Source organism: Schistocerca nitens, chromosome 2, assembly GCF_023898315.1.
Source record: "Schistocerca nitens isolate TAMUIC-IGC-003100 chromosome 2, iqSchNite1.1, whole genome shotgun sequence".
Classification (NCBI taxonomy): domain Eukaryota; kingdom Metazoa; phylum Arthropoda; class Insecta; order Orthoptera; family Acrididae; genus Schistocerca; species Schistocerca nitens.
This window is the reverse complement of record NC_064615.1, coordinates 341,611,390-341,635,791: the sequence shown is the minus strand read 5'-3', so window position 1 is coordinate 341,635,791 and position 24,402 is coordinate 341,611,390. Positions and strand designations below refer to the sequence as shown.

The window sequence follows — 24,402 nt, the reverse complement described above, 5'->3', positions numbered from 1 at the left end:
CCAGTCCAGCGAGACGAGTGGGAAGTTAAGTACCATAACTATTTCCCTGCTGAAAAATTAAGCAGTGTTCAATGCTGCATAACTGGCTATGAAAAGTGAAATAATGATTCAATATTTTGCAGGATACGAAAGATTGAAAAGATATGCTTCACTTCTGCTTAAATATGTGAATACAGTTGGACATGCAACGTTAACATTTTTTCCGACTGAAATGTATCACGCCGCTTAAGCATTTCTGAGTGATTTATTTCCCAACGTGCATAATACCTGAAGCAGTAGCAATCGTCCGTTTACGGAAGCCTGTTTATGAATTTGACGTCAATCATTACAAGTAGTACCAAGAAGCTTCGATAGACTTTTAACACCTGCCAGTCATCCGACGCTCCTATCATTTCAGATGGTAGCTTTTAGCGTGGAATCTGTGCAGCTGATGATAAGGGTGTGCGTGATATAAGAACCCGTCCTGCCGACCGGGCGGATCTGTTCACGCTTTTCCAGGAAAGATGCTGCGCCTGTGTGTGATTGCGACTCTGCTGGTGGCGGCGGCTGTAAGTAGACGTACTACTGCTGTAGCTCGGAAACTAGTGCCATTTCCATTACATTGCGGTTAAAGTAAATTGGCACCAGAATATCGTGTGGTACCTCACTTTATAGGTTGTCACCCTTAAGGGAAATACCCATTTTTTATGTTCTAGTACATTTACGTTTCGGTTCTTACTGTTAACGTGTTAAAATAATTTTTAAGCACCACATTCGCTATAAAACTGATGTAGCCAAGCGGCAGACATCCAGATTCTTTTCCGAGTTGTTGCTCACGAAACTGGAGTAACTTCTGCGTCGACGAGAGTACTTCAGGATCAGTGTGTGCCCTACTGGTGATTTAGATTTCACCCGCTTATTGTACATAATATACGCCACAACAATCTACGACAGTCAGTATCTTCTTAAAGATTCAGAGGTTTAGTTTTTTGATAAATAAAAGGTGATAAGACCTTATTTCTTTGTGTGTGTGTACAATCAGGATCTACAGACGGACCTATGCGTCATCCCCCGCATTAGGCAATATTGCCTGGTATTACATGGTAATCGACACACTTGTTGTAAAGGCCGACCGGAGCCGACATATCTTCGAGTGGCTCCTCAGTTTCCCGCACGAATCTGAACTGCCTCATTGACGGTACTGGCCATTTCTCCACCTGAGACTTAGCAGCACTGACCGTTCAACCACAGAAGTGAACAAATTACAAAAAAGAAAGTAATGAGAGCAACAGTGGATAAAGCTCTCGCGAAGCTAACAGTCCGAGTGACTGAAGAAAAGCACAAATAAGCCACATTCAGAAAAGACGTAAAAGACCAAATGAACAAATTACCAGACGAATATCGCTGCTGCTCGAGTGTTGTAAGATGCTAGATAATGTTCTAATAATATGATGTACATGGAGAAAAACAAGCTTCTGTCGAACAATCATCAAGGATTTAGGGAAAAACATTCATGTGGACACGGCGCTTTCATTATTCTACGATATCCCGCCAACAGTAGATGTATATTGATCAGCCAGAACATTATGACCACCTTTCTAATTTATTTTTATTTTATTTATTTAACCTGATCAGATTAGGGCCATCAGGCCCTCTCTTACAGCGGACCAGTGTTCCACACATGCAGCATTTCCCACATCAGAGTTACATCATGACAATAGTTTAAATAAGAAAATTAGATTACTCTAGTGACAATATGAATAAAGAGTAATAACTAAGACCTAATAAAGTAAATGCTGGCAGCATTTTTACAACAGGTGCTATACATAGAAATTATGATAAAAGCAATAATAATAGCAGTAAAAAAGTCAAATAATAATGATAAACATGAGAAAAATTGGCAATAGTAATGAAGGTTTATGCAGATTTACATTAATATCTTGCTCTGTAAAGTAGATGTTTACTAGTATATCGAGTTCTGGGGAAGGGAGATTTAAGGAGGGGGAAAGAGGGAAGTAATGAGGTGAAGTGCATTCATGTACAGTGGAAGGCATTACTGCTGCTTTAGTAGATACGTCATTAACTGTTTTTCGAAGCAGGACATGTTTTTAAGTTCTCTAACATAACGAGGGAGGTTATTCTAGGGTCGGGTTCCCGCTACTGTAAAGGACTTGGAGAAGGTGACTGAGCGATGCAGTGGAACAGAGAGGATTTTATTATGGTGGGAACGTGTGTTTCTGTCGTGTTGTTCCGATATAAGCGTTAAGGACGAGGAGAGATATGAGGGACAGTGTACATTTATAAGGCAGTAGATGAGACAGAGTGTATGGAAATCTCTGCGTTTGTCTGCACGCTGCCAGGACAATTTTGCATATGCTGGTGAGATGTGATCAAAAAGTCGAACGTCACAGATATATCGGACGCAGGAATTCATGACCAGTTCCAGACGGATCTAGCACGGATAACAGCGGCGACGCGGCGTAGCATGGAAATAATGAGGCCTTGCTAGGTCGCTGGACAGAGCTGGCACCAGATCTGCACACACAAGTCATTTAATTCCAATAAACTCCGGGGAGGGGGCAAAGAGCTCTGACGCCACGTTCAATCACATCCCAAATGTGTTCGATCTGGCGAGCTTGGGGGACAGCACAACAATTGGAACTCGCCACTGTGTTCCTCGAACCAATCCATCACATTCCTGGTCTTGTGTAATGGTGCATATTATCTCTTTGAAAATGGCACTGTCGTCGGGACACATGATCATCTTGAAGGGGTATACGCGGTCTGCAGCCAATGTACGATACTCCTTGGCTGTCACGGTGCCTTGCAAGAGCTACACTGGACCCATGGATACCCATGTGAATGTTCCCCAGGATATTGCCGCTGTCAGCTTGTCTCCAGGCTGCAGTACAGGTGTCAAGGAGCAGATTCGCACCCTCCCATCGGCATCATGAAGAAGGTATTGGGATTCATCAGACCATGCAACGCTGTACCACTGCACCAACGTTCAGTGCCGATGGTCACGTGCCCTTTTCAGTTGTAGCTGTCGATATCGTGGTGTTAACATTGGCACGTGCATTGGTCGTCGGCTGCGAAGGCCCATCGTTAGTAGTATTATGGTGCGCAGAGTATTCAGACACACTTGTATTCTGCCCAGCATTGAAGCCTGCTGTTAGTTCCGCCACAGTTTATCGACTGTCCTGTTTTACCAGTCTGCGCAGCCTACGACGTCCGGCATGTGTAACGAGGGCTGGCCCCCAATCCTACCAGGTCTGGACGTGGTTTCACCTTGGTTTCGCCACGTGTTGAAGACACTCACCACTGCACACCTCGAACACTGAACGTCGTGCAGAGTTTGAGATGCTTGTGCCGGCCTGTGGGCCATCAAATTCTGCCCTCAGTCAAACTCAGATAGATCGTGCGCCTTCCCCATTCTACACACGGAGAGCACGCTCAGTGATACCTCGTGCACCGCGCGTGTGTCTGACTAGCAGTCATTCCTCGCCAGGTGATGCTGCTACATCCTGGACTGGTTTATATCGATAGTGGATCGATGGTCGCCATATTCTGACCGATCATTGTATAAGGGGCAGTCAAATGAAAACCGAACACCCGCCACAGTGTGTCCATGGAATGGCTGCACACAAAAATAATCACCACACGCGTTACGACATTTATCCCACTGGGAGACTACACTATCACTTCCTATTTTGTAGAACGTAGAGTTAAAGATGTGAAAATCACACGGTGAAGGATCCGTACTGTGCGGAGGATATTGCACAGTTTCCCAACCATACCGCTGAAGCATAGCCTCCGTTCGATTGGCGATGTAGGGGTGGGCGTTATATTGCAACAAAATGATTCTGTCCGACTGTATTCCTGGATGGTTTGACTCTATAACGCGTTTCTGCGAAGTTTCTTCATAGGCCTGTGCATTGACTGTGGTTCCACACTCGAGGAAGTCGACGAGCAGAGGGCACCTACAGTCGAAGAAGGAGGTCATATTGACTTTACCGAAACTTGTGTAGACATGAAACTTCCTGGCAGATTAAAACTGTGCGCCCGACCGAGACTCGAACTCGGGACCTTTGCCTTTCGCGGGCAAGTGCTCTACCAACTGAGCTACCGAAGCACGACTCAGGCCCGGTCTCACAGCTTTACTTCTGCCAGTATCTCGTCTCCTACCTTCCAAACTTTACAGAAGCTCTCCTGCGAAACTTGCAGAACTAGCACTCCTGAAAGAAAGGATATTGCGGAGACATGGCTTAGCCACAGCCTGGGGGATGTTTCCAGAATGAGATTTTTCACTCTGCAGCGGAGTGTGCGCTGATATGAAACTTCCTGGCAGATTAAAACTGTGTGCCCGACCGAGACTCGAACTCGGGACCTTTGCCTTTCGCGGGCAAGTGCTCTACCAACTGAGCTACCGAAGCACGACTCAGGCCCGGTCTCACAGCTTTACTTCTGCCAGTATCTCGTCTCCTACCTTCCAAACTTTACAGAAGCTCTCCTGCGAAACTTGCAGAACAAGCACTCCTGAAAGAAAGGATATTGCGGAGACATGGCTTAGCCACAGCCTGGGGGATGTTTCCAGAATGAGATTTTTCACTCTGCAGCGGAGTGTGCGCTGATATGAAACTTCCTGGCAGATTAAAACTGCAGAGTGAAAATCTCATTCTTGTGTAAACATCTTTGGATTTCTGTAGCTGGGGAGATGTGGGATGTTACCGCTGTTGGACCTACCGTTTGCCCTCGGCTGCCGGAATGCCGTCGGACGGAATCATCCTATTGCACGATAACACCAGTATTCACACAGCCAATCGGACGAAGGCTACGCTTCAGCGATTTGGTTGGGAAATAATGCAACATCCTCTGCACAGCCTGGATCTTTCGCTATGCGATTTTCATATCTTTGGCGACCTGTGATTTTCATATCTTTGGCAACCTGAAGAAAAACAAGCTTTGAGATCGATTTCAGTCGGACGAGAAAGTTGTTCCAGTTGTGCATCCGTCAGAGGCCGATCGCGTTCTACGAACAAGAATTGATCGTCTCGTCTCCCAGTGGGGTAAATGTATTAACTCGTGTGGTGATCACTTTTCGATGGAACCATCCCATGGACCCGTTGTGGCGGGTGTTCGGTTTTCATTTGACTGCCCCTCATAGGTGAACGGAAACATCCCATCTGCGTTGATTCTGAAAGACGCTCGGCACTGTACCACACTGTCGGGACTATCGTCTGTGGTGCCCTAAGGAAGCGCCATTGGAGGTCTGAATATTTACGACGGCTGATCAAACTGCGACCACGGAAAGTGATGATAGTGTTAATTCTCTTCTGCGTATTCTTGTTACACATAATAAAATGATTTTAAAGCGCAGTTTTACGCCCCAGTTCGCTACAGCAGTCCCAAAATACTCTAGCGCGATATTCGTTTTATCGATATGTATTAACAGGAACATTGAAGCACACAGAATAACCAGTAGCCGGCCGGAGTGACCGAGTGGTTCTACACGCTTCAGTCCGGAACCGCGCTGCATATACGGTCGCAGGTTCGAATCCTGCCTCGGGCATGGATGTGTGTGCTGTCCTTAGGTTAGTCAGGTTTAGGTAGTTCTAAGTTCTAGGGGACTGATGACATCAGATGTTAAGTCCCATAGTTCTCAGAGCCATTTGAACCAATAACCAGTACTCCAGCAGCGATAGCACCGCCCTGGTCTGCAATGACTGCTACCAATCGCTACTGGAGCACTGGTTATTCTTTGTGGCTTAATGTTCCTGTTAATACATATCCACAAAACGAATATCGCGCTAGAGTACTTTGGAACCGCTATATCGAATCTGGGCGTAAAATTCCGCTTCAAAATCATTTTATTTGAAAAGGGAAACAAACAAATGCTTTCCGTCGATAGTGGAGGTCGCATGGAAGACGTGATGAGTAGTTTTTGCTTGGGCTTATTCGAGCTACATATTGCAAAGCGAAATTGCAAACATCTACCGAAACATCAGGGAAGACACGCCTGGCGACTCTTAGGAAGGACACCCGGTTTATGTAGAAAATGGTGACCAGAAGCAAATGCCGAAAACACGTCTATTTTTGCAATGCAAATAAAATTTCAATAGTCATGCTCGAATCGTATAAGCCAGTCGTAATTGAGCAGATGAATCAAAGTATCTAGCGGATTTAACATACTGAAGGGGCTGTTGCCGAAGACCTTACGAAATACAATATTTATTCGGATACAAAGTCCATAAGACTTATGTCGCAATTGGTACTCAAACGGCCTGTGCGGAAGTGACAAGCTTAGACGAACGCATCCATATTTACTGATTGTGTAATGAATTAGCATACACTGATCAGCCAAAACATGACCACTGCCCACCGCGCCGTTGGATGAAGCCTGGTGACGTTGCGGGCACGTGACGTGGTAGCAAAAATCCGTAAGCGGGGCGGGTACGGACAGGGGATCACCCTAGCGAAGATATGGGCTGTAAACGGGGAAATCCATTGAGATAAAAGACTTTGACAAAAGACAGATTATCACGCAGAGCCTGTGAACGGGTATGTCGAAAACGGCGACTCCGGTCGAATGTTCACGAACGCATCTGCGGAAAAAGGTAGAAGGACAGTAAAACTACTACTATAGTTCAATTCTTTTATCTTGGCGGTTCGCGCATGCCCGCCCAGACGCGGGAGATTGCTGCGTTGCCAGTTGTACGCGGCAAGAGAAGCAGCGCCATAGTATATTTCGCAAACTTAACGTTTAGGGGGGAGCGCGCAGTTTATGAAGTAAAGCTACCACGGCCGCATTAACCCTTTCGTTGCTACAGAGACGTGCTCCCCACATTCCGCGATGTGCGCGATTTTGTCATCATTGCACTGCTCGCCTGTGCAGACACATGGTGTTTCGACTGCTTTGACACACTTACCATTCGATTTCACAAAAACTATTTGGCCCAAAAATATGATTTTTACACATCTTCTTGACTGATACCTTCCCCCCATAAATGACTTAATTTTGTTTAGATGTTCAACGCAGTTATTGTGCAGCATTAGATGTAGTAAACCATTGCACGAAATTTTGAAGAGTTTGCAGAGGTAAAAGTCCATAGCGTATACTTTCCGTATGGTCGATTTTAGTTGCCACTAGAAATTCAAAAAAATTACATTCAAACGAATAAAATTCATGAAGTAAGACACTTCGATATTGTTTTTCAATAAAGAATATTAAGCACCAATGAAGGTTTGAACTCAGAACCTTTCACTTAGCAGCCATACACTTTAACCATTACGCTAACAGAACTTGTCATTCACTATACCTCCCGGAGGACTTTAAAATATGAAGCAAAATACCGACAAGCACTTTTGGTATGATTATGAATTACTCACGCTTCGTCGAAGTACAATAGGAAATAAACAATTACCGCTGTTCTTCATTGCGAAAAAGCGATTAGTGAGAATGATACAAACACCTTTCCTTGCTATCGCCTGAATTAGGAGGCTTATTGCTTGTTTGGTTTAATTAATTAATAGAATATGCAGCAATTGGTATAAAGAATGCTTTTTCCAAACTTTCTATAAAAGAAAGTCTGCTATCAAGACATTGCTTTTGTTCAATTACTTTATTTATGACTGAACGTTTCTAAAACTGAACACACTCGTCCGTGCTCTGCACTGCAGTCGAGCTCTGGCAACGTCGTTCTCTGTTCATTGGCTGACTGTGTTTTGTGACGTCATATGCGCAGAACGAACCTAAACTCGACCGTCATCATAAATGACGCGCACTTTAGCTACTAGGTGCTAAATGGTTGGACGTCTACGACTCTTCGCAGAACATGGGGTGTGGAGGCTTGTCTGCTCTATAAAATAGGATAGATGGTGATCTGTGGACATATCTGCCGAAAGCGCACAATGCTGCTTCACACATAAGTGTTTCGGACCACACCGTCCATCGTATATACCTGAACATGGAGCTCCGTAGCAGACGACCCCTTCGTGTCCACATGTTGACCCAACGACATCGTCAACTGCGATTGCAGTGTGCAAGGGCTCATCGGGATTCTACCGTCGATCAATGGAAATTGTGTCCGCTCTTCGGGTGAATCACACTTTTGCTACACTAGATCGATGGTTGTCTCCATAAACGCCGTCATCGAGGTGAACGCGCTACGGACGCAGTATTATCCTATGGAAGACATTCTCCTGCGTTTGTATGGGACGTGTGACAGTAATCGAAGACACGTTGACAGCTGCGAACCGCCTGCATGCCTTCACGCTTGATATCCTTCCTGACGGCGATGTCATCTTTCAGGGTATAATTGTCCGCGTCTCGGAGCCACAACAATGCTACAGTGGTTTGAGGAGCTTTATAGTGAACGCACGGTGGTGCTTCGGCGATTAAATTGACCTGATGTAAATCCTATGGAACCCATCTGGTTTGCTATCGGGCCTCATTACCGCACACACACGAATCAGCTGCCCGTCATGTACGCGAATTGCATGACTTGTGCGCAGACATCTAATGCCACATACCTCCACGAACCTACCAATAAACTGTAGGATCGCTGATACGCAGAATCAGTGATGTACTTTGTTCCAAAGACGGACAGTTTATTAAGCAGGTGTTACAACGTTTTGGCTCATCAGTGTATAACAAGTAATTCAACACATATTTCACGAATGACTTCTACTTCTCGTGTGACAGCTTTTGCAGCACAATCTCTATAGCCCTGATTACACCAGACTCCGGTGCATTGACGCATGAGTTGGATTTGTTGGTTGGTTGGTTAAGGGGAGGGGACCAAACAACGGCCGGCCGAAGTGGCCGTGCGGTTAAAGGCGCTGCAGTCTGGAACCGCAAGACCGCTACGGTCGCAGGTTCGAATCCTGCCTCGGGCATGGATGTTTGTGATGTCCTTAGGTTAGTTAGGTTTAACTAGTTCTAAGTTCTAGGGGACTAATGACCTCAGCAGTTGAGTCCCATAGTGCTCAGAGCCATTTGAACCATTTTTTGAACCAAACAACGAGGCCGTCAGTCTCATCGGATTAGGGAAGGAACTGTGCCCTGTCAAGGGAACCACTCCGGCATTAGCCTCAAGCGACTTAGGGAAATCACGGAGAACCTAAAACAGGATGGCCGGACGCGGGTTTGAACCGTCGTCCTCCCGAATGTGAGTCCAGTGTGCTAACCACTGCGTCACCTCGCTCGCTCCCTTACGTGGAGTTATGCAGCTAGAGCTCTAAAACTAAACTTAAGTCCGCCCAAACAGGGCGTGAAGGCCCAACGGTACCGACCGGCTGCCGTGTCATCCTCGGCCCAGAGCCGTCACTGGACGTGGATACGGAGGGCATGTGCTCCGTACACCGCTCTCCCGGCCGTATGTCGGTTTATGAGCCGGACGCCCGCTACATCGCAGTCAAGTAGCTCCTTAGTTTGCCTCACAAGAGCTGAGTGCACCCCCCTTGCCGACAGCGCTCGGCAGACGGGTCGTGGTAAAACTTCCGAGGTGTGCATTTAGGAGGTAACGGGAGGTGATAGTACAAATATCTTAGGCATCAACCTTTGCGCCAATGCGTGGTTTTAAATTCCCTATTTCTCCGCAGTGTATTATTTCTGCCAGAGCTTAGAAAGAAAAGTGATCGTCAAGAACTGAATAGAATTTTTTAAAAATGGAATGGAAATATTAAGACTGTTAAATAATGAGTTTAATGTCAAGGTACACACTCGCATTGCAAAATTAAATCAGCAACAGCAACAAAAAGGAAATCTGGAAAAAATGTGGTCATAATGTCTTCCTTAAAATCCATGTATCTCATCAAATATTTGAAATGATCACTGTCTACTGTAATACACATTTCCAATCACTTGTGGGAGGGCTTTTCAACAGACAAAAGAGAATCTTTCGGCACCATTTTACACGCTGCAACACTTATGTTGCAAACCCTCTTGGGTCGCCATAATTTGCGCACGGATTTCTTCTTTGAGTTAATCACAGAGAAAAAAGTCCACTGGGGTCAAACCAGGCAAACGTGAAGGCCAACTTAAGTGGTACGTCCTCTAGTAAAGCCGGCAGACTTTGGTAAGAAATTGCACGTTTCTTTGAGACGTCAAGTCTTCTTCGCTGAAATAACGACAAATCACTTAGTCTCCAAAAACACCGCACCAAACGTGCATACTCTACTGCCTCTGATGTTCAACCTGTCTTAGGCAGTGCATGTTTTCTGAATCTCAGTGGCACACATTTCTTACATTCAGATTCACATGATTTGTAGTGGCAGCATCTTGGATACGAGGAGTTGTTTGAAGAAATAACCTGTTGTCCTGATGCGTCACAACCGAGCGACAGAATTCCAAGCGTCATCTGTAAGCCCGCTGGTTGATTTGGATGTGAAGCAACACTTGCCTCGGGTGGAGGCTGTTCGCTGGATGAACGTCGGGCAGATTTATTCCAGAACATTCGCAATTTTTCTGGAGCTCATAAGTGTGTTGTGGGCAACAGTTGCCACTACATCTAATGCGTTTGCTCCACTCGGTGCCGACTTCTTTTTTCACATTCGCCGATTTGTCATTCTTGGGACCAAACACCGTTTGTCGAGATACCTTTGTGCGTACAACTTGAGTTTCTACTGCATACTAAGACGTACCATATATAGTTTCTCTTGGTTTGTAAAAGATATTAGTTTTACCAGACTAACTAGCTCACGACTCATGTGAGCGACACAGACAGAATGGAAGCTACATTTACTCTCAGCCTCTTTTATACCTGTATCGGTGCAGTACTGTTTCCGCCTTATCTGACGTGACATATTTCCTTATTTGGGTAAGAAACTTCCACATACGACAGAACCGGTTTCATATTCAAAACCTAACTTCCAAATACCATAATTCCTCTGAGGCTTCTTATCCGGTTTTGAAGAGTGAATCGCTGTTGAATTCGTCTCTTTTAGAAGTACGATACTAGCAACAGATATTACCATAGTTACATTTGAAAAAGCTATGTTGACAGTGATACCTCTGTAATTAATGTACCCATGAGAAGAGACTACCCGTCGTTAATTAGTTTTTGACAATTCCTCTGGGTGAAAACAGAACTGTTCCGGAAATATTCGAGATGAACAGATTAGCTGATTCACCCTGTCCCTAGATATACTGTCGGTACCGGTTTGAATAACCGCGATCGGCGGTTTAACATCTGCGTGTGCTTGTAGGCTGAATAAGAGAAGTAGGCTTGTCTCAGCTTGATGGAATAATTTATTAACGAAGCCCTGCTGTCGGAACAGACAATAATACACTGCAACCGATAACTCGTGCGAAGGCGTGAGAAAAGCTCAGTACGGTAAATTATTCCGTATCTAACACACTTGGATTCACGCTTTCGCCACGGAGTAGAACGTGGAACAGAAATCAACAATAAAACACAGAAGAAATGTTGCTTGTGTACTGCGTCTCTGGCGTCCAGCGGGAAAGTTTCGCAGCACTGTGCTTTCAAACACCCGAGCATGTGGGCGCTGGACGATGACAGAAAACGCCACATATACTGCTGACGCCTGCCCTGGCTTCGTGCAGGTTAAGCTAAGTACGTACAGACAGACGACATGTCTGGTGTACCGATATTAAATTGTATATACGTGTATACAAACCTCCCTCGTGAATCACTCTATCTGTCAGTGAAAACTGTGTGAAAATCAGTACTGTACTTCCTGAGATCTACCTTCACATTCAGACAGAAAAACGAGGTGGGGGACTTTAATATACAAGGAACATCTGGAAAGTTCGGTGATCGGTCTCAGAAAATAACAGAAACAAGTGTTACAAACAAGATACGTTTACTGAACTTCAAAGTAATCACCATTAGCTATAATACACTTCTGGCATCATTTGTAAAGATGCTGGAAACTATCAGCAGACGTTTCTTGTGGTATTACTCAAAGCACCGCGGTCACACGTTGCTGCATATCTGCATCATTACTGGAGATGGCACCTGGTGCTGCTGATAGGATATGGAGACCAGGCGTCATTCGATGGTACTGTCTTCTTCTACGTCTCCCCCACTTCCATCAGGTGGAAACACATGACTGATCAAGCCACTGCTGTCGGAAAAGGCGATCAACGTCATCTACAGTTTGGATTTTGTCAATCGACTGTTTATAGGACGCGGGGAAGGCGTTGGACAACATGCCGCTGAAAGTGGCTTCGTCTCTGGATCGTATTCGTACAAGCAGGCCTCAACTCCTGCAATAATTCGGATTTTTAATAATGCGTGACCACTGTGATTCCACAAGAAACGTTTGCTGTCAGTTTCCAACAACTTTAAAATCAATGTCCGGAGTGTGTTGTAGCTAATGACTTCTTTGAAGGTGAGTAAAGATATGTTGTCTGTGACTTGTTTCCTGTATTTTCTGAGACCATTCATCGAAACTTCCTGACCGATTGAAAGTGTGTACCGGACCGAGACTCGAAATCGAGATCTCTGCCTTTCGCGGGCAAGTGCTCTACCAACTGAGCAACCCAACCACGACTCACACCCCGTGAAGACATGCCTTAGCCACAGCCTGGGAGATATTTCCAGAATGAAATTTCCACTCTGCAGCGGAGCGTGCGCTGATATGAAACTTTCTGGCGGATTAAAACTGTGTCTCGGACCGAGACTGGAACTCGATATCTTTGCCTCTTGCGGGTAAGTGCTCTGCCAACTGAGCTACCCAAGCACGACTCACCCCCGCCCCCCTACTCGCAGTTTTACGTCCGCTAGTACCTCGTCCTCTAGCTTCCAAACTTCACAGAAGCTCTCCTGCAGATCTTGAAAGACTAGCACTTCTGGCAGAAAGGAAGTCCTGCAACGTTCGCAGGAGAGCTTCTGTGAAGTATGGAAGGTAGGACATGAGATACTGGCAAAGGAAAGCTGCGAGGACGGGGCGTGAGTCGTGCTTGGGTAGTTCAGTTGGTAGAACACATTACCGCGAAAGGCAAATGTTCCGAGTTCGAGTCTCGTTACAGCACATAGTTTTAATCTTCCAGAAAGTTTCGAATCAGCGCACACTCCGCTGCAGAGTAAAAATTTCATTCTGGGACGATTCACCGAAGATTCCAGACTTCGTATAATATTTAGCTACTGATATATATAGATGCTGGTCAGGCTCCGCAGCTCTCTGAGTTTGCGACGCCTGTTACTTTACTGTATTTTCCCGACAGATATCACCTCCCCTGTACCTGACCACCTCACAGCTCTCATCATTACCAAGAGATGTCACACCAAAAGCCAACCAAATATGGAACAGATAACAATACATGTACTACACACTCATCATAGCTGTAATTGTAAGTTATTACATAAACTTTCCTTGTCGACCAGTCTATCAGTCTCTCTGTTAGTGAAAATCGTATTGAAATCCCTCCAGGAGTTCCTGAGATTAGGTTTCACATACAGACAGAAAATCGCAGCGACGGACTTTGTAATATGTACAGATGTTGAGTTAGGTGTCAGTGGGAATATTATTCTTCGGTTGGTGCTCTTTTGGTAACTAAAATGTTTTTCTTTTTTCTATGCAGCCTTCTACATCTGCATAGACATCTACATGTACAGCTATATCCTGCAAGCCATTATGATGTGCGTGGCAGATTGTACTTATCACTGAACCATATATTAAGGTTTCTTCCATTCCACACAGACCAGCATAAAAAATTTTTTGTACATATATTATAAACGTATTACGCACAGAGTGTAAGAAAAAAATACGAAAAACATACTTACAATATCTCTTCAACTGACTTTCTCTAATTGCAATAATTAATCATTCTGAAACGTGTTAAAGTAAACATGTCCTCTGTCATGTGTCCAGAAAAGACTCAGTACCGCATTTATTGCAACTTCTGTCCAAAGACGTTATGTTACAGGCTCAAAGGTATTCCAGATAGTTAAAACTTGAAAATTCATTTACTGATTAATGACAACATGGAACTAAATACAACTATAACAGGCCAATATAAGTTAATATATAGGGGTACAGTCATTTGTCTATGTATTTTTATTAGGAACATCTTAACCACAGCGAAAACGTGTCACTGACATTTTTTTACTATTACAAAAAATACAGTCGCATTATAAAAAGCAAACTACACGCAGATGCGACAAACCCAACTGGGGAGGTGTACTTAAGAGATTAATCAGTTATCAATACATTTATTTTAAATCAAACATCAAACCTCAGTAAAGGAATTACGCCAGAGTCATTTAAATTTGAAATGTCACTATTCATCTATTAAGTATAATCAGAATTCCTTGTAACTTATAATTTACTCTCGGTATAAAGCAATTTTCGCCCATTTATATTGTATTGACCAAAGTACCTATTAATATTTAACATAAATACACTGGCACAAGTGTAAAGATATAAGCTAATTTATCCAACTGTTACTACTTTGGCCTGTGTAACTGTAGAATACCATGCCTAATGTTGTAATCAGGTATATCATCAGACTGTATGATGATAGAAATGCATTATACAAAGCAAACTACATGCAGATGCGTCAAACCCAACTGGGGATGTGTATTTAAGAGCTTAATTAGTTATCAGTACATTTATTTTAAATCAAGCATCAAACCTCAGTGAAGGAATTATGCCAGAGTCATTTAAATTTGAAATGTCACTATTCATCTATTAAGTATAATCATCGCCCATTTATATTGTATTGACCAAAGTACCTATTAATATTTAACATAAATACACTGGCACAAGTGTAAAGATATAAGCAAATTTATCCAACTGTTACTCCTTTGGCCTGTGTAACTGTAGAATACCATGCCTAATGTTGTAATCAGGTATATCATCAGACTGTAAGACGATAGAAATGCATAATTACATGCAGATGCGTCAAACCCAACTGGGGAGGTGTAATGAAGAGCTTAATCAGGCTTTTTTATTTTATTTTTATTTTATTTCATTTATTTATTTTAAATCAAGCATCAAACAGTGAAGGAACTATGCCAGAGTCACTTAAATTTGAAATGTCACTATTCATCTACTAAGTATAATCAGAATTCCTTGAAAGTTATAATTTACTCACGGTATAAAGCAATTTTCGCCCATTTATATTGTATTGACCAAAGTACCTATTAATATTTAACATAAATACACTGGCACAAGTGTAAAGATATAAGAAAATTTATCCAACTGCTACTACTTTGGCTTGTGTAACTGTAGAATACCATGCCTAATGTTGTAATCAGGTATATCATCGGACTGTAAGATGATAGAAATGCATAAAACGTTTAATACATCTTTATATCTACCTACATGTCTTAAGGAGTTTAAAATAGAGCAGAGTGCTATACAACTGCATTATGTAAGCGTAAATGCATAGGTCTGTGTGTGTGTATTTTCAGTATGTAGGGAGGGGAGACATTGTATATGCATTCCTTTTATTTTATGTTCCTTAGGAAATGTAGGTGGATGTAAAGTAAAATTAAATATTTTAATGCATTTATCATCTTACAGTTTCATGGCATGTGTTTGAGTACCTGATTGGGAATGGAAATGTTAATAACATATCAAAAATGTTAATATAATGGTAAATATTAATAGACACCTTGGTCAATATAATTTGATGACAATGGCTATACATTTAGATTAAATTATAACTCTTCAAAAACTTTGATTATGTTTAATATATGAATTATGCCCTTTCCAGTGTACAAATCTCCAACAACACTTCTTTACTGAGACTTGCTGTTCAGTTTAAAGTAAAGGCACTGATAACTTATTAAGCTCCTACAGTACAACTTCCCAAGTGGGTCTGATGCATCTATGTACTGTTTTATTTTTATAATTCGACTATGTTTGTATGTAATAAGAAAAAATAAAAAAAATAGTCTCAGTAACTTGTTATCAAAGTTATTATTTAAAATACAACTAACAAAAATAAACAGGCGACTGATTGAACCCTTAAAATTACATATATTCTCATGTTATAATTAGTCATTAAATAAATTTTGAAGTTTTAACTGTTTGTGCAATATATTTCTGACATAATTTATGGTCTTTGGACAATAGTACTAATACACTATGAGTTCACATTTGTTTCAGCAACATTAGCGTTTTCATTACAGGACTGAGAACACATTTGTTATAACCATGTCATACCTAAATACAACACTTCAGAATGATTAGTCATAGCAGTTGTGCAATGTGCAGTTAAAAACGTTTTGTAAGTTGGATTATTTCTTTAATTATATGACATTCTGTGCGTAATGCCCATAAAATGTATGTATAAATAGTATCTTATGAGACATTATGTGCAGTTATTGTATCGAATTAATATATAATTTGTTCTCTTTATATACATATAACCCAAAGATAGTCTGAATTTAACCGAAATCGATACTCTAAACAAAATAATAAGGAGAACTGTGTATTATACGATGCGGTTCCTAACATTGAGGAAGATTAATTTCAGATATTAATAACCTTTTCATGGTCGCTACTTGATTTTTACTTCGTCCAGCGTGCAGCGTTTTGTCATTTCTTATTGTAATGATAGTGTAGATTTAATAGTATACCCTACATGACATGGTTAAGAATTACAATCAAACGCTAAACTGTCTTTCGTCATTGCTGTTACAAGGCAAACACTCAACTGGTAAATACGATATTTAGGTGCATTGTGTTTGTTTCGCAACGGTCTGCAAACGTAAAATCCAGAAGCGTGATCGATGTAAGTTTCTTAGATTTCCGTCTTTTGCAAAACAAACTATTTTCTTCTCAGATCCCGACGTGAGTGATATCACCGTGGTTTGTTCTTATTTAAATATTACGTGGTTTGTACTGTCAGTTTTAAAAATTACATGGCTGTTTGTTCAGTACAGATACGTATTACGGTAAGCTGGTTAGCAAAGCTACGAATCTGTGTATGACGTGTATGCTTAGAATACTTTGCTGTCACGAACGAACCTTTCCCATAATAATATAGTGACGTACTACAACACACCAAAGCGGGAATAGTAAACTGCCTTATTTCGAAAGCATGAGGAATCGGAAGAAAATACCCACACATACATAATGTCTTTCTCTTCATGTATTTAAATTTACTTGAAAAAATTGTCAATATGCATGCTGCTTCAGTAAATTGAAAATAAAGACTCTCTGTGCCTACTTATTAAGAAATTGTATTTGTTTTGTCAAAACATATTCGAAAAGTGTGAATATCCATGGAATTGGCCAATTATAGTTTGTTGTACCTACTTACGAAACATTATGTTTTTTGTCGAAATATCATGTAAGACGTCACGATCGATTTCCTATTTATACCAACAGTCAGATATATTATTATATCATGACTGATAGCGAAAGCTGATACAGATGAAAGTATACGACAGTAAAAGCGAAAACTTTCCAGTAACCATGGATCTGCAAACGAGACATTTCCGCTATAGACGATGTATGGCTGACTTGAGTATCAAATGTTGCCCTAGTTAGTACAAATTTATTTGAAACGTAAACTTTCCGATTAAGTCCCCATCTGATTGGACTCAAATTCCATCCATGGACTACCTTAAGAAGGCCTTTAGCATTATTTACATTTTACAATTCACTATAGCCTCGTGCCTGTCAAAGGAGTTGTTCCAAGAGCTGTTCTCGCATTTGGATGCATAATCCACTCGTGTCTGCAGGCAGTTACGAGTTCTGTCACACACACCAGGACCATCTCCTACATCTTGACAAGAATGCACAATTCGCTGTTCTACTTCTTCATCTTTATCAATGGAAGTGCTGTATAATTCAGTCTAGACAGAAAAATCCGGAGGATTGAGGACATGTGATCTTGGAGGCCTATCCATCTTCGACCATTCTGACCCAGCAGACATCCTATATCAGTATCATAGACGCCGGTACCCCAACGGGCATCTACAGCATTCCGCAACCATGGGCCGTGGGTGAAAGTTTAGCTCGGTTAATGGGAGTGTAATCGAAAAACTTCCCTTTCCATTCATGTATACTAACTAGGACAAAATTTCGTATTGACAACGATGAGGGCTCGTAACTACAGACCACACATTTTTAACAATGTCGCAAACCACTCGTTTCGTGGACACCTGTTTACTGGAACATTTCTCTATTATCATATACTTGCACTCTCGTCAGTTTTCGGTATTAACTATGGTCCAGAAACTTACCAAGAACGCAGTCATAGAATTACTTACCTTTGTATCAACCTTGAAACTTTTCATGTTGTAAAAAAGAATAAAAATTGTTAAAGTTTAGCTCTGAACTAAGTAACGTTTCTCTGTGCTTTCACAGGCCGTGCCACAAGAGACGATGATCCACTCTCTGAAGAACCCAGGTAAGTTCAAGACTTTCGGCTTCATAGTATCTCAGGAAACATGGCTGCATGTTCTACTTTCACTGACTGCTTATTTGGCGTAGCCAGATAAGAACCGCAAATGTACCGGAAGTTTATACAACTTGTGCATCTGTGTTATTGTAGCAAGCAGAGATCCTGAGAAACCGCACGTAAGGGGGGCGATAAGGAAGATCTAAAGCGAAGGCCACCTCCACGAAAGTGTAGTTTAACACACATCTAGAGAAGAATGGCAGCACTGAGTGTACTCATTCTTCTTAACTAAATGAATACAAAGAAGGCGCACACAACCTAGACGACCGATCAACAGAAACATAAAAACACAGCTGCCAGCATCCAACATTGGTTTGATCAAATAGCACATCTTCCCTGAACTCTATAGTAGCAGAATGTGAAATTACGAGTCTTTGTGGTCTGTATGGGAAATAATAATTAAAACAAGGGAGATTAGGACTGAATGGCCCACCCACGATGGGATTATTAAAGGCGGAGGAGAAGTTCGGATAAGGTTTGGGTAGAAAAAGAAACCGACTATTTTCTTTTCAAAAGTAGCATCATCACATCTGATTTAGAGAAATTTCAGAACATATATCTAGTTACGCAGACGAAAATTTGAACCCCATTCCAACCATATACGAATATTCCTGGCAGATTAAAACTGTGTGCCGGACCGAGATTCGCACTCGGGACCTTTGCCTTTCGTGGGCAAGTGCTCTGCCAACTGAGCTACCCAAGCACGACTCACGCCCCGTCCTCACACCTTTAATTCTGCCAGTACCTCGTCTCCTTCCTTCCAAACTTCGCAGAAGCTCTCCTGCTTACTCGATGGTTGTATTATAAATACAGCTTCCAAGCGCAATAAACATATTATTCAAAATAGTTTCTTGCGATGGGACGAGAAAAATAATGTTCTCTTAAGTTAACCAACATGTCTGGAATAGATGGAACTGAGTATCCTGTTTTTTCGACTAACCAGATCACGTGATCTAAAATCAAGCACCTATGTTATTCAGTTATATAGTCCTACTGATGATAAGGAAATAACAAGGTGTGTGCAACGAATGCACTAATTTCATCCATCTTTATTTTATTTTATACTTTTATTTATTTTCATGGCAGAACTGGTTCTGGATTACCCTTCTTGACGGAACTGGAGAGTAACACCACCTAACTTCAATATTCTGTTAGGTTTTTCTATAGATGGTGTCAATCCATGTAATTCGACATGGTGAAAACTATTCCGTCCGCCACGTTACAAACCAAACGGCCCTACGCCCACCATCTCAACAAAATGTGATTAATAACTTGGCGAAGAACCCAGATTGATGGCAGAGATACGGACAAACACATTCAAAACTGTGGTGAGAGATAAATGTGGTAAGTACAACAGTGCAAAAATTATGACAGGAATAATCAGTACCAATAAAAGATGTGTAACAGATATTAAGAGAAGAATCTCAATAAGCAAACAAGCCTTCAGAAATAAAAGTAACTTATCAACAACCATATTAACACAGAAATGAGGATTAATTTAATCCAGACGCTGTCAAGTGCGTCTGATGCTATGGTCGTAAACTGTGGAATCTGGGTGAATGTGAAAGTAAAACAGAAACGGTGGAGATGTGGATACAAAAGAGAAAAAATTTACAATCTAATTCAAATATAATGAGCACAGACTAAGCGGCATCAACAATTAAGGGACAGAAATTAACATCATTCAGAAAATAAAAACAATATAAGTGAAGACCTAATTCGCAAACAGATGTTGATAAAGAACACTCTTGAAGGTAAAACCTTAGAAAAATGATGAAGTAGTCACTTCCACTTCCTTCCCCCAACCCCTCTTTCCCCTGGTCCTTCATTCTCACCCTCAAACAGTGGCAGTGTGGGGGAAATGGTTATGATGTTGAAGCAAGGGAAAAGGTCACGCCTACAAAGCTAAACAATAATTAGTAAAGCACGTTGGTTTCTTCTACACCTATATATATAACTGTATTGTGCAATACTCTTTAAAGTGCGTGACAGATGGTGTACCTCCTTAAGCACCTTAATCGAGCTTATGGTATTCAATCTTCCTTAAAAGCGAGATATGGATATAGAAGAATTGTTGCATGGATCGAATATCGTTTCTAAAACATAATCTGAGGAGATTTCTCGGGAACAATCTCATCTCTCTTCCAACGATAGCCACTTAGCTTCCCTTAGTATATCTGTTGCTCTTGCGTACAGGTGATACTGACGTTTTACTATTCTACCAGTCTCTTAGTTGCTGTCGTGTCTGCTGCTATGTCGACTTGATAACGACTTCTCTCGCAGGAACCGTGCGCTAAAACTGATGGTGCTAGCGTCTTGTATGCACTTCCTATAAAAGTTACATCTCACTATCCCAAAATTCTCCCAAAAAATGTCAGTCTTCAATTCGCATTCGGCACCACTGTCTTCACGTGTTACTTTCATATAGCTTCGAAGATTTACCCTAGATACTATTACTATCAGGTTCTCTCTCTTATCAAACATTTTCTAAAATTTGTATCGCTATACTAAGCAACGTGAATCTCGAAGGAAAATCACTCAAGTACCTTGCTGCTCTTGTAACTCGAACTTTGAAGCTTTTAAATCGCTCGAGTGCCTCCACCTTTTAATATAAGATGCGTTACTATTATCAGCCAGAGATAAATAGCACTCAACAGCTTTATCTCTACGACAAATATGCTTACTTTCTGTGTAAGAGATTCACTTCTCACCAGTCTTAGTAGCCATTGCTATGTCAGAAGAGCTCTGTGGTCTATTCTGAAGATAGAATATATGCTCGTGGATCCCTATCATTACCATCGTTAGAAAATATATCTAATTATTTTTCCAGGCTATTTCGCGACGTATCTGCATCTAAAATACAAGAATTCCATTGTTAGAGCTCTTCGTAACTGTCAGTACCACAATGGTTAGACTTTGTGAATAATTATTCTTCATTAATTCCATAAAAATCAGCAAATTTTCAACTTATTTCCCAAAAATTAACAAAGAAGGCTCTGTTTTTGGTTCCTCCATTAAATCTTCCAACTTTATAGTGTTATATGCTTCCCAATTCCGTTTTTTGACAGAACTTATTCGACTGATGACCTCAGAAGTTAAGTCGCATAGTGCTCAGAGTCATTTGAACAGAACTTATTGCTTGGAAAGCCTGTTATATATTGCCATACGGTTATTATTCTAGCTCTTGAACCTTCTCCTTTCGTCCATCACTCGATATAGTATGTGGATCGCTCATATGTAAATAGCACATTCTATAAGCCATGACCATGACAATCTGATCAGACGTTCAAAGCTTACTAAATATGGCAGTTTGATTTCTTTGATCTGTCTTTATCGCTGTCACCCAACCGCATTGTCCGCGTGTTTGTACTCTGCTTGAGAGGTCTAAGCTTCTTAGCTGACTGATGATGTTTCATATTCGTGTAAAGCTACAGACCGGATGGTCGTGTACTGCGAGAAGAATTTGACAGAGTGCTGAAAGACCTGAAACAGGGCCCCAGGACCTCAGAATCACTCAGAGCATTGCAAGAACAATTCCACCTGGTATCCAAGACGCATGAGAAAGGTGAAATACGATCAGACTTCAAGAAGACTGTAGTAAGTGCAGTTACAAAAATGCAGTTACAAAAACGGCAGGTGCTAGTAGATCTGAGTACTACGGAACTATCAATTTAATAAGCGGACTTTAAGAAAACGAGCACAATTGTTATTTTAGGTGTATTTATTACTCCACAATTCATGTTTGCAAATATTGACACCAATTATTTACAGGAGAATGGAAAAACTGGTTGAGACCGATCTTGGGGAAGTTCAGTTTCGATTCCGAAGAATATTGAAATACATAAGGCAATACTGATCCTACGATATATTTTAGAATGTAGGTTAAAGGAAGGCAAACCCACGTTTATAGATTTTGTAGCTTGAGAACACTTTTGAAGCTGTTGACTGTAACACACTTTCTGAAATTCTGAAGTAGCAAGAACAAATACCCGGAGCGAAAGATAATTTGTAACTGGTACGGAAACCAGACCGCAATTGTTGTTGTTGTTGTGGTCTTCAGTCCTGAGACTGGTTTGATGCAGCTCTCCATGCTACTCTATCCTGTCCAAGCTTCTTCATCGCCCAGTACCTACTGCAGCCTACATCCTTCTGAATCTGCTTAATGTATTCATCTCTTGATCTCCCTCTACGATTTTTACCCTCCACGCTGCCCTCCAGTACTAAATTGGTGATCCCTTGATGCCTCAGAACATGTCCTACCAACCGATCCCTTCTTCTAGTCAAGATGTGCCAAAAACTCCTCGTCTCCCCAATTCTATTCAATACCTCCTCATTAGTTATTAGATCTACCCATCTAACTGCAGCATTCTTCTGTAGCACCACATTTCGAAAGCATCTATTCTCTTCTTGTCTAAACTATTTATCGTCCATGTTTCACTTCCATACATGGCTACACTCCATACAAATACTTTCAGAAACGACTTCCTGACACTTAAATCAATACTCGATGTTAACAAATTTCTCTTCTTCAGAAACGCTTTCCTTGTCATTGCCAGTCCACATTTTATATCCTCTCTACTTCGACCATCATCAGTTATTTTGCTCCCCAAATAGCAAAACTCCTTTACTACTTTAAGTGTCTCATTTTCTAATTTAATTCCCTCAGCATCACCCGACTTAATTCGATTACATTCCATTATCTTCGTTTTGCTTTTGTTGATGTTCGTCTTATACCCTCCTTTCAAGACACTGCCCATTCCGTTCAACTGCTCTTCCAAGTCCTTTGCTGTCTCTGACAGAATTACAATGTCATCGGCGAACCTCAAAGTTTTTACTTCTTCTCCATGGATTTTATGCCTACTCCGAACTTTTCTTTTGTTTCCTTGACTGCTTGCTCAATATACAGATTGAATAGCATCGGGGAGAGGCTACAATCCTGTCTCACTCCCTTCACAACCACTGCTTCCCTTTCATGCCTCTCGACTCATAACTGCCATCTGGTTTCTGTACAAATTGTAAATAGCCTTTCGCTCCCTGTATTTTACCCTTGCCACCTTCAGAATTTGAAAGAGAATATTCCAGTCAACATTGTCAAAAGCTTTCTCTAAATCTACAAATGCTAGAAACATTGGTTTGCCTTTCCTTAATCTTTCTTCTAAGATAAGTCGTAGGGTCAGTATTGCCTCACGTGTTCCAACATTTCTACGGAGTCCAAACTGATCTTCCCCGAGGTCGGCTTCTACCAGTTTTTCCATTCGTCTGTAAAGAATACGCGTTAGTATTTTGCAGCTGTGACTTATTAAACTGATAGTTCGGTAATTTTCACATCTGTCAACATCTGCTTTCTTTGGGATTGGAATTATTATATTCTTCTTGAAGTCTGATGGAATTTCGCCTGTCTCATATATCTTGCTCACCATATGGTAGAGTTTTGTCAGGACTGGCTCTCCCAAGGCTGTCAGTAGTTCTAATGGAATGTTGTCTACTCCAGGGGCCTTGTTTCGACTTAGGTCTTTCAGTGCTCTGTTAAACTCTTCATGCAGTATCATATCTCCCATTTCATCTTCATCTACATCCTCTTCCATTTCCGTAGTATTGTCCTCAAGAACATCGCCCCTGTATAGACCCTCTATATACTCCTTCCACCTTTCTGCTTTCCCTTCTTTGCCTAGAACTGGGTTTCCATCTCAGTTCTTGATATTCATACAAGTGGTTCTCTTTTCTCCAAAGGTCTCTTTAATTTTCCTGTAGGCAGTATCTATCTTACCCCTCGAGTCGAAGAACATGAAAGAGAAAACTAGTCGAGAAGTAGCCGGTCGTCTATGTTATTTAATCTGTGGACTGGGCAAGCTTTGAAGGAAAATAGGGAGAAATTTAGAAAAGTAACCAAAGTTCAGAGAGAAGAAATGACATTGTAATCCTACCATAAATGGCAAAGGACTTGGAAGAACCGCTGCACGGAACTCATAGCGTCGTAAAAACAGATTATAAGATGGAGATGAACATTGTAAAAGAAGGTTGAGGGAATGTAATCGAAT

General features: G+C 41.6%; 1 protein-coding gene and 1 non-coding gene across 2 annotated transcripts in view; one reads left to right on the top strand and one right to left on the bottom strand.

Moving 5' to 3' along the window:
• The first annotated feature begins 435 nt into the window (after nt 1–435).
• LOC126234398 (elastase-1-like) overlaps nt 436–24,402 on the top strand; it is a 59,920-nt gene continuing 35,953 nt past the window's right edge. The window contains exons 1-2 of the mRNA XM_049943084.1: nt 436–548; nt 18,271–18,313. Coding sequence (XP_049799041.1) covers nt 504–548; nt 18,271–18,313 — 88 coding nt within the window. The 5' untranslated portion in view covers nt 436–503. The remainder of the gene's footprint in view (nt 549–18,270; nt 18,314–24,402) is intronic.
• Nucleotides 4,037–4,111, bottom strand: Trnas-cga (transfer RNA serine (anticodon CGA)). The gene has a single exon. It is a non-coding gene; the product is annotated as a tRNA-Ser (tRNA).